At 38.2% G+C, this 11670-nt stretch overlaps 1 protein-coding gene across 1 annotated transcript; it reads right to left on the reverse strand.

Annotated features, from left to right (window-relative positions):
* Window positions 1-1985: 1985 nt before the first annotated feature.
* Window positions 1986-11650, reverse strand: LOC124878428 (cyclin-G2-like). Its single transcript, XM_047382373.1, has 8 exons — window positions 11505-11650; window positions 10860-10983; window positions 10628-10765; window positions 8517-8767; window positions 8307-8385; window positions 8125-8223; window positions 7613-7815; window positions 1986-3220 (listed from the first exon to the last, which is right to left on the reverse strand). Exons 2-8 carry the CDS (start codon window positions 10980-10982, stop codon window positions 3106-3108), a joined length of 1008 nt encoding a protein of 335 aa, XP_047238329.1. The 5' UTR covers window position 10983; window positions 11505-11650; the 3' UTR covers window positions 1986-3105.
* Between the last annotated feature and the right edge of the window lie 20 nt (window positions 11651-11670).

The raw sequence follows: 11670 nt of genomic DNA on the forward strand, positions 1-11670 counted from the left end.
CTTCCTTGTGTGGCATCATCGAAAATCAAGGCAACTCTTTTGAGTGTATGTCTCAAATTGCTTTGCACATCATATTTACGCTCTTAAAAAATAAATAAAAATAAATAGCCCAAGCTCAGTCTGACTAAAGAGATAAAGTCTGTGAACATTAATTTTGAAGTCTTGCCACTGATTTCTCAATTAGTCTGGACTTTGACTGGGCTATTCTAAGATATAGTATGCTTTGATCTAAAGCATTTAATTGCAGCTCTGGCTGTTTGCTTTGGGTCATTGTCCTGCAGGAGAGGGAACCTCCCCCCCAGGCTTGTATCTTTTGCAGCCTCCAAAAGGTTTTCTTCTGCATTTATTGTCTCATCACCTCAGGCCAGCTTCTCTGTCTTTGCTCAAGAAAAGTACTCCCACAGCATGATGCTGCCTATACCGTTTCATCAAGAGGTTTTCAGAGTGATGGTCATATATATTCATGTCTATATATGTATATATTTGTTTTCTTGCTAAACTTGGGATTTTCACTAAGAACAAAAGATGAATTTTGGTCTCATCTGACCAGAGAAACCATTTCTACATGTGCCTTTGTCTCTTACATATGACATCTTATTGCTTTCTCCTTGCCTTTCTTCCACAAAGGCCAGATTTGCGTTCTACTCGATGAATAATTGCTCTTTAAACATGTTCTTCTACCTGAGCTCTGCATCTCTGCAGCTCCACTAGAGTTAGCAAGGGCCTAATGGCTGCCTCTCTGATTAATGCTCTCAATGCGGGGCCTGCAAGTTTAGGTGGATGACCACATCTTGGTCGTTCTGTGGGTGTTCCAAACGGTTTCCATTTTCAGATGATGGATTGAACAGTGTTCTGTGAGATGCTGAAAGCTTGGAATGTTGTTTTCTAATCCAACGCTATTTAAAACTTCCCACACAGCTTTATTGACTTGTCTGCTGTTTTCATTGGTCTTCAGGTTGCTGTTTGTTCACTGATGTTCTCTAACAAACATCAGATACCTTTACAGAACATCCGTATTCATACTATTATTAAAGTAAGCACAGTTAGACTCTAATACTAATTAGGCGTCTTTGAAGAGATAATTAGTTGCATCTGATTTCATTTTGGGCTTTCAGAATAATCAGGGTGAATAAGACTCTTCTCAGGTTTTTATTTTAAACAAAGTTGAAAACCATGGGGTTGAAAAAAAAAGGAACAAGGTCATTTGTTTTTGTCTCAGGACTTGTTTCTTTGCCTATTTGCCTGTATGTCTATCATCATTACCACCAAATTTCTGTTTCGTCTGGTATTTCAAAGACGTAATGATGCCACGTACTCTAAGAAGTTTCCGAGGGCCTATGAGAGAAAAACAGACCCACAGCATTACAGATCCTCCATCATACTCAACAGTGCACAGAAAGTAGTTTTCCACATATTTATCTTTGTTTCACATTGAACTCACATTGACGTTTAGCTGTGGAAACTCTAAGCCCCTTTCATCACAGTTCCAGGTGAAGCCCCAGGAATATGAAAGCATTTTGAGCGTAAAATACCATTCACAACTCTGAACTTTGGAGAAGCTTTTTACAAACTCCTCAATGTGTGTGCTGGCAAAGTAAGCTTGAATCATCCATTTGTTTGTCCCATTTTCAGTTGTTTTAAACTGTGATTATTGCTCTGCCTGTAGATAATATATTGAAGGTATGCTCTATTGTCTTTTTTGAAAGTGGCGCAGAGAAATGGGCATCTGTGTCATGCCGTGTTTACACCCAAGGAAAAGTTAGAGGAACCGAAGAGTTACTAAGAATCTAATTAGACGTTCCTAATAACTCTGACCCACTTTTAATGTAAGTTAGAAATCACAAAAATGCTCTAGTATTATTTACTGCTGGAAGTTTCTATCAAGTAAACATTTCATTAGGTTTGCTAATCTGATCTGTCTTTTCACATTTCTGTAACATGTATTTTTCTTTTTTTTTAAAAAGCAACTGATATCAAACAAATAGTAAAAAATATATTTTTTTATTTATACGGGTTATTTGTGTCATTTCTCTGTATTCCACATAAAATATAAGTACAGTAACTGGTATGAGACATCACAAAAACATTTTTATCACTTCTTTTACATGTTCTTTAAATTTTGTTTTACATTTTACATTTTGTCACTGATGTGAGCTTATCTTGGTTAACATGAACAACGAGCATATTCACATTTGAATGCATCATCTATTTACAGTTTAGTCATAATAACATTGCAATGACAAACGGGAATAATGTGAGGAAACATACGTGTGTATATACAGAACACTGCATGCTATTAAATGGTAAAAAACAGTAAACAAAAAAATAAAAAACAGCTACTGAGGATGGTGGCTGGTATGTGCAACATAGGCATCCTTGAGTCTTTTGTGCTTCACCATTTCTCCTTACATGTGTCACAGTTGGACAAAAACACAGAGAGAAATAACTTGGAAGACGACTTTTAAGGTTTTGTTATTATCAAGCTGCCACAAGTATTACACTTTCCTAGACTGCATTTTTAAGATGCTGTATGTCACATATTTATTACTGAAGCAGAAAGCAAGCTTATTTAACATAGGCACTTTATTGTAGACAATCTAACATTTTGCATATACACAAATAGGACAAATCTCCATCTACCCCTCAACCCTATCCCTACTCTGCATGTGTTCAAGCTGAAAAGTAGGGCTAACAACCCTGTCAAACAAGAGGTGGGAGCTACTCCAGCCACTACACTCACAAGCAGAAGTAATTTCTTTGTTACAAATATTTTATTGCCATAACAACCATTCAAAGATCTAGTTGGATGTATTCTGATGTAGTTTGGTTTTAACTTTTTTCCTCCCCTAACAGGATACATAGCCATACTGATATAAAAATAATCAGGTACAGCTGATGATGCATCAGCCTGTTTTTTTTTTTGTTGTTGTTGTAAATTTACAAAGTAGATGCAGGCTTAGGTGTACTGAGATTAAGGGCAGGGTCTAGCAGGAGTAACACCAGGAAAACAAATTCACCTTTAACATCCAAAACATGCACATTAACACACAAGCCTGCTCCAGAAAGGTATTAAATTGAAAGACATAGCAGATGTCTTCCCATTGGTCAGCCCTCTGCACAGTTGTGGAATGAGGAGGGGAAGAAGGCTCCTTCGCCATCACTTCCTAAAGAGCCGCATGGACTGTCTTCGCCGCTAGTCAGGTCCTCACAGGAGTCCTCACTGTGAGACACAAAGAAAATATTAAGACTCAGGGCTCAATACCTCCTACAACCAATATCAGTATTTCTGATAATTTACTGTAACTAGATGGGATTAGTGTTGATTGCGTTTTGATTTTCACCCCACTGCAGGCTTTATTTATCCCTATTAAACACATTTAAAAGGCTATAGAGACAGAAACGCAATAATAACACGTTTATTTAAATTTGGGCATTCAATAAATTATGAATCAACACATTAATGAAGTTACTTTCAGATTCCTTAAGGGGGACTGTTCAATGTTCTGGATCAACTTTAATGAACTCAATAATACTTGGATTTCTGAACCTCAACTAAATGCAGTTTTTTTTTTTTTTTATATTTAGTGATCTGTTATGACTTTATTTTGTTTAGAAAAGAAAAAATTCCAAGAAGTAGAACTTTTTTTGACATATGAACTAGACACAGTTTTTTTGTTTGGATAAGCATCATTCTGTGACTCTTGAGATGGATGCATTTTTACTGTTAAGGTTTGATGTGGCAAATCCTAGATACAATAAAGAGCCATCTACATATAAATCAAAAGAAAAATCTCATTTTCAGTGATTTGATTTTAATGTTTTAGATAAGAGAATAAGGAATGAATTCTGTAAATTCCATTCTCAGATTTCTCTTTCCCATAACCATCCATGTGCTAAAAATGATCAAGATAAATGCTACTTTTCCAACTGCATAGGAACCCTGTCCTACCCCCAGATCTATACCAGATTCTGCATTCCATTTAACTCTGCATATATATGAGTTATACAGAGCTGAAAAATACATTTATATCTGTACATACACACAAACACAAAGCCAAAAACATAAGATCCTGAGCTTTTTGATCCAACATTAAGCCATGGATTTATGGGTAGAAGATGTGCATAACTGATGACTAGAAACATCAATGCTTTAAAGATCAGCAGCTGTTTATTGTGTGAAGGTTGAACTCTGGTGGATAATGCCAAGCTTGTGCAGACTGTTTCACTTTTTCTTTAACAAATAACTTTCACTGTATATAAAGCACAATCTATTGCCAAGTAGGAATTTTGGTAATGAAGAATTTAATGCAAATACTAACCAATTACTTTTGATGGAAATTATAGAATTGCGCTGCTCAAATTGGCAGCATATTGGAGTAGCTCGGTTACTTTGATTCTGATATATTCTTTTTAATAACTCTAATTCCTCTTGTGGATAAAAACTTATTTGTTTGGACAATTATCCTCTTTGGTATTGGATGCTGTGCAGCTGGAAGGATTTTTGCTGATACATTTTTACTTTTGGATATTTGTTATTATGCATAACCATAGCAACAAGGTGGTTTTTTCGAACCAGGCGCAGTTGATTAATATCTCAAACGCTCAAATAATACTTCAACTACAACCCCAAATCCCTGATTAGATGAAAAGGAGGCACCATGGATGCAGAGCAGGAACAAAGAGAATAGAGAGAAGGAGGATGATCAAAACATCTCTGTCATTGATTATGATGGGCAATGTGACATCGTTGGGAAACAATTTGGATGAACTCCAAGCCCTATAAAGGACCCAGCCATAGTATCAGGAATGCAGTATTATGTCTTTCACTGAGACATGGCTGGCAGGATCATATTCCTGACTCCAGCGTCTCTCTGCCAGGGTTTCTGATCCTACGAGCGGACAGAGGTTTAAAGAAGAGTAGCAAATGCAAAGAAGGTGGATTAGCAATGTTTCTGAACAACAGATGGTATAATGCAGGACATGTTACTGTGAAGTATCGTCTCTGCAGCCCAGATGTTGAACTGTTAGACTAAATTTCCTTCTATATTATTTACCCAGAGAGTTCACCAGTGTTTGTTTGGCGACTTACGTTCTACCATCAGCTGTTGCCAAAAACTGCATGTGATGCCATCAGTTCAATTATTGCTGGGCTACTGACACAGCACCCCAATGCGTGTAAGGCAGTATTTGGTGATTTCAACCAGAATTCACTTTCTGTTACACTTACAACGTTTGAAAAGATTTTCAGGTGCTCTTCCAGAGAAAACAAAATATTGGATTAGTCTTATGCAAATGGTAAGGACTCATACATCTTGCTAGATCTCCTCTAGGCAAATCAGATGACAATTTTGTTTTTCTCTGCTCAAAATATAGCCCTTTGTTCAGAGGCAGCCTGTAATAAAGAGAACAGTAAGAAGATGGTCACAGGAAGCTGAAGAAGCCCTGCAAGGTTGTCTTAAGACTACAGACTAGGACGCACTGTGCCAACCACATGGAGAGTACATCAGTGCCATGACTGAGTGTGTAACTGACTATATAAACGTATGTGTGTGCAACACCATCCCCAACAGAACGGTGAGCTGCTTTCCCAATAACGAACCCTGGATCACCACTTACCTGAAGGACCTGCTTAACAAGAAAAAAGACCCTTCAGAGAGAGAGAGAGAGAGAGTAAATTACTGAAGAGTATACAAAAGCAACTTAAAGTCAAGACAAGAGACAGCAAGGAGGTGCACATAAAAAAGCTAGAGAACAAGCTCCGATAAAACAATATTAGCGACGTGTGGTAGGGGATGAAGAAGACCACAGGCTTCAAGCAGAAGGACGATCGGACAGATGGATGTCTGGACAGATCCAATGAACTGAACACATTCTTCAACAGGTTCAGTTCAGAAACAAGCTCAGCATTCTTCGCTCCTGCTCACAGACAAACAGACATCCCACCCTCCTTTGACCCAAAGCTTCCCTGTCACACCTCAAATGTTTTATCTTCCAAATCAGCCATGGACCCTACTGCTTCTACATTTTTGTCTTTAATCAAATCAGAAGATGCTGATGCTCCCTTTGCCTCCCCTTTCTACCTGTGTGTCTCAAGAAGTCAGATGAAGAGGCATTTGAAGAGACTGAAGTAGAATATGGCTGCAGTACATGAAGCTGAGTACAGGGAGCTGGTGAACCGCTTTGTGGCATGGTGTGGAAACAATCATCTCATCTTGAATGTGAATAAAACAAAGTGACTGAGCCAGAGACTTAAGAAGCTCAACAAGCTAATAAAGGAGGCTGTCTCTGTTCTGGGGACTCCTCTGTAACCTCTGGAGATCATTGTCCAAAGAGGATTCTTCATAAAATGAAGAACATTATGGAGAACCCTGATCATCCTCTTCATGAAACTGTCGTACAAGAACAGAGTGTCTTTAGTTAGAGACTTCTTCAGATCTATTGTAAGACAGACCTCTACAGAAGATGTTTCCTGCCCACAGCCATCGGCATCTACAACGGCTCTTTGAAGAAACCTGTATAATATGAGCTACAACAACATTTAATTTCTCTTTAGGATTAATAAAGTAGTTTTGAATTGAATTTGATTGAATTGAATTGAACTGATCTCTGTGAGGACTCTGTGAGTCAAAATACTGTCTCAAAAATCCTTGGCTCTCAACAAACGGTGCTTTTATTTCTTCAGAATTAATTTAAACAGGAACCAGCAAATACAACAGGAGAAAAGGATAATTCAGAAATCAGACAGTAACAGAAGGAATGACACACTGGCCATGGATCTTCAAAGTGTGTAAATCATCTAAACAAAAATCATGGATCCCAAGGAGACACGGACTGGTTACTTGTATCAGGAAATATCAGGGTTTTAAAAGGTTTTTAGTTATACAGTTTCTACAGTTTAAAGTTCTTTTAACGAGATGCCAGAAAAAGTGCTCAAGAAACCTGTAACGTCGCTCTGCCCCTTCCTCACCCGTTGCTGCACACTGCCAGTCAGCTGGCTGAAAAAAGGCTGCTGGACTTTTCCTTCACTACCAAGTTCTCTGGGAATATTTAGGGTTGGGAAATACCCTGACAGTCATGGTGGGGAAACTAAAGAAGAGCGAACCACCAATCTTATTAAGGAAAGATATGAGTGGCTAGACTAAAGCAGCTGACTGCAGGCTGTATCTAAGGAGATAGCTCGACCAATTAAACATCTAATATCAGTTTATTAGACTCTATAAACAACAAAAACGGTATAATATTCTGTGGAACTAATAAATTATCATTAAATTTAGCACGTTTTAATCGTCTATTTTTGAATCAAAACTCTTTATTTTAACACTAATAATATCTTAGAATGCAGCAGAAGGAATAATTTTTTTCTGTTCTAAGAAGTGAAATTATATCATATATTGTTATATTTGTGATGTTTTAAATGTTTATTCTAATACTCGGATAATGTGATAAATGTTCTCAATGTTTTTAACTGTAAGAATGTCATAATGGCCCACATCAAGTTCCAACTTGTCACTTCAGACTGAAATATCACAAATAAATCAGATTTCACCCTGTCAATAATATGCATTTAATGGAATGATATTAATAGAGAATCAGAAAAATCTGGACTATTGACCTGTCGCTTTCATCCCAGCTCATCTCAGGAATAGTCGGCAGACCGGGAACACTGAAGTAACAAGTCTGCAGACTTTGTGCGGTTCTCCGGGACACGACCCAAACGAGCTTCTTGTTGTCTGGTTTGTTGCATTCACTCGAGTGGTATTCAATCATACATTTGGCCACGAGTTCCTTCCAGTGGAGGAGCTCGCTGTCACCGATCTGTGAAAATGACAAACAGGAAGCAACTGAGAGGCTGCTGGCCGAAACATGCTCTCATCTAGAAGGGTTCTTTATTTTCCGCCTATTCTGTGTGCTGGGGGTCGGAAAGCAACTCCATTGTCATAAATTGTACCATTTGAACATATTTTAGCTTATTTTTTAAAAATACTGCAACATAGATAAACTTGTAATTTAGACACATGTTGCTGGTCTAGGCTAAAAATAATGTGCAAATCTCAACTTTCTGACCCAAGAAGGGAAACAGGAATGCTTTTAGTGTGAAGTGGATCATATAATCAGATCAAATACCCTTAGATGCTTTTGAAATTGCTGGATAATCTTCAACAACGTGGCAGACTGTAGTGCTTCAAACTCCTGGGCAATGAGGGACAGTGCCAGCACCGATGGCTGTAAAAAATAGGCAAAAACAAAAAAATCTAAGACTCACAGTAAATGTTGCTTTGCTGGCAAATTCTAAAATAAATCCTTACTTTTGCTTTAGAGAAAACAAGCCGGCATAAGCAAGCTTTTAGCTGCGCTTCCAGCCTCCCAATGCTTGGGATCTCCTCCCTTAAAATATAAAGGGAACCCCGCTGTGATCCGCTAGTTACAGACCTCATATAGAAGAATCTGTTTAACCAGCTCCATGGAAGTTGGAGCCGTCACAAAAAAACAACAAGCTGAAAGAAAGGACCGCTTACCTTTCAGCAAGCAGAGAGGCGACGGCCGAGTGGTAGAGGTGCAGGAAGGTCAGGGCTGTTACAACGTTGGGATCCACGCAGAGTTTCTCCGAAATAATTTTCTCCATGCGGCTGAGGTCGGACACGGTGAACCTGCTTTGGCTGATGCGAATGAGTTCATGAGTGGGTGAGACATTGCTCTCCTCCTCGACCATTTTGGCAGCGATGTGCAGACAGCACAATCCGATGCAGGGCACGTGTTTGGGCTGCACCTGTCTCATCAACAGAGATACGTCTGAATCAGCATCTCATTAAACGGAAATTTCTCCCTGCTGCTGATCAATCAGAGTTTAATTGTCAGCATCTTTACTGTGCTTTGTTCATTCATGATTCACTTAGAAGCACGGTTTCTGCAAGTTTTAGTGAGATGAATTAAAATTTTAAGACCAAATTAAAATAATAAAAAAAACATAAGACCTCAGCTTACTTACTTAGTAACTGATATTAAGCTTAAACAACCTAAATATAACTTTGTCAACTGAAATGCCTATTTTTTAGCTTTGGGATAGGGATTCAGTGTTTTTACAGGTTATCAAAATGTATCTTACAGTATACGGTATGCTTTGCAATAGTTACTGATGAAAGGATTCTTGCCAAATTTTTAAATTCCTGTTTTTTTTAGCCAAACCTGGGTAAATAAACATTCTCCATTACAAATGGGTTGGAAGAACTAACTAGAAAACCTGTTTTGGATTTTGATTCCCTGAAGTAACAGCACCAACCCAGTGTTGGGAGGAGACCTGTTAGAGGGATTTATGGAAAGCAAAGATACATCAATTAACCAACCAAGGATTAGAAATCAGTCGATTTTACCTTGATCGGCTCTGATCAGTACTGAGCGGGTCAAATGTTAAGAAAAACAACATTTTTTTATTTATTTCTTCAACACATTATAGCCAAGAACGTCCATTATTTTTAATCTATGAACCTACCAATCAACAGCATGTATGCTGATGCACTTAATGCCTTAAAAATGTATTTGATAAGAGCCAAGGACATATACAATAATGTAATAATGTAATAATGTGGATAATCTTTTTAATCGTCTTCTGTTGGATTCAAAACTACTACAAAGATCAAATATTCTGCAATACATTCTTTTCTTTTTTATGTGCTTAGCCTTTAGAAAGAAAAACAGAATTAGTCCTAATTGGAATTAGCAGAATTAGACCTCAAAGAAAACTAGAAATTGGTTTAGGCCTCATCAATGCACAATATCATGTTATTCTAATATTCTGCAGCCCTAATGTCAGCAACTCCATCTGATCTTTGTTTTAGCCTAGCAGCAAAGCGCTACGTGTAAGGGCTAGGGGCTGAGGGATCTGATGTATTACTGACCACCTCATTGGACTGAACAACGTGCTTCATTGCCTGAGGGGTGTTTGGAGTTGTTTTATGTTACCCTGTTATGTAGCAGCCATTTTGTCTTTCCCTTGTGTGTCATAGGGTTTAGCTAAACCAGTATTGAAGTTCCTTTATGTTTCAGTTCAGGAGGACAGTTTGTCGTATGTTTGTTTGTGGTTTGGTTGGCCGTGATTTTTTAGTCTAGTGTATTGAGTTGACCTGCCTGTCCAAGAGTTGGATTTGTTCGACCTTTTTATGTGTTATATTGTACTGTCTGGTTTTTATTGTTGTACCTCTATAAAGCATCTTTGAGTTCCGAGAAAAGCGGTATACAAAGAAAATGTATTATTATTATTACTATCATTGTTAACCATTTTTCATATTTTGTGAGTAAATAAAAACTCCACTTTCTGAACTAAGCACATGTGTCCTCTATGCTCTATGGCTTGATCCATGGCATGTAACTTAGCTTTAACAGTTTTAACAAACCACAAAATGAGCATCAGCTTTTCAATGTGTGAGCAACTGTAAAATGCTATCATGTCTATATGGAACAAGGTTTCTAAAGAATGTTTCCAACACCACATTGATGCTTTGCCACAAAACACAGGCTGTTCTGAAGGCAAAGAGGCCCCACTTGCTCCTAAGATGTAACTAATAAAAAGGAAAGTGCATATGCAGATGTTGTCAACTTAAAACATGTTAAATGTTAAACTTGAAACTCTTACCTTCATGATGGCGAGAAATCTGTCGAGCAAATTGACGGCTTGCACAAAAGTTTGAGTCCTGTAGCCAAAGAAACTGGTCAGGCTCCACAGTTCTTCCACCTTGTTGTCTCTGCATTTTGCAGACACTCCACTGTGAATCTGAAAAGAAGGATGTTATCTACTTGTTTGAAATCTGTGGTAACAGCGTTTATCATGTCTGCATTAGCAGTGAAAATCTTAAAAAGTAGGTCACCTCCGGGGATGTGGACTCCATCAGGTTCAGGCCTGTTTCCCTGGGCAGAAAGTTGTACTCTTTCGCACTGCATAATTTCAGCTCCTTCAAGAGCAAGCTGTTAATACCCTGAAGATCCCTCATCCTGAAGAAGAGCATGTTTAAACGTTTAAACCAAATTAACACTGAAGTCTAGGAAGACCCTCAGAGCAGGGATTCCTCTAAGGGCGGAAGAGAAGAGCGTATTTAAAAGTTGTCTCCTACGCCTACTGGGTGTCAGATGTCAGAGCTGTACGTTCTTACACCGCAAACATTCCGATTGTTACGGTGTTATAAACACATAAACACGATTAATATTTGTTTAGAATGGAGATATAATAAGGCAACTGCCCAAATGTTAAAGTGGTTCAACGTCTATGAGAAAGTGGGTCACAGAAAATCTATGAATAAGGTGGATAACGGGACGCCCTGTACAATAAAAACAGGCTATGCTAAATATTATGTTTACGTTAGCTAATTGGCTGCAGTGAATGATGTGTTTGGGTACGCAACACAATATCCTGACAATTGAACATTAAAGGCAGAATTATAACAAATTCGCCAGGGTTAGCTTTCGTAGCATGGCAGCTAGCTTAAATATATAGATAAACACATAAATCATTTTACCTCGTCCAGAAGCGCCGACATGCAGCTCTGCCACTGAACTGTAACCTTCACCGTCTCATTGTTCCATTCTGATCACTGCGATTAATAAAAAACAAATATCAAGTACGCTCGATCCCATACCAAGAGCGACACCCTTAATAAACAAGTTAGCAGTAATCTGGTCGTC

The sequence above is a fragment of the Girardinichthys multiradiatus genome, chromosome 12 (genome assembly GCF_021462225.1).
Source record: "Girardinichthys multiradiatus isolate DD_20200921_A chromosome 12, DD_fGirMul_XY1, whole genome shotgun sequence".
NCBI lineage: Eukaryota > Metazoa > Chordata > Actinopteri > Cyprinodontiformes > Goodeidae > Girardinichthys > Girardinichthys multiradiatus.

Coding starts and splice junctions, on each gene's coding strand:
- LOC124878428 (XM_047382373.1), bottom strand. CDS start 10,982: ATGAGGGATCTTCAGGGTATTAACAGCTTGCTCTTGAAGGAGCTGAAA. Junction 8,386..8,516: donor GCCTCTCTGCTTGCTGAAAG/GTAAGCGGTCCT, acceptor TTATATTTTAAG/GGAGGAGATCCCAAGCATTG. Junction 3,221..7,612: donor AGCTGGGATGAAAGCGACAG/GTCAATAGTCCA, acceptor TGTGTCTCACAG/TGAGGACTCCTGTGAGGACC.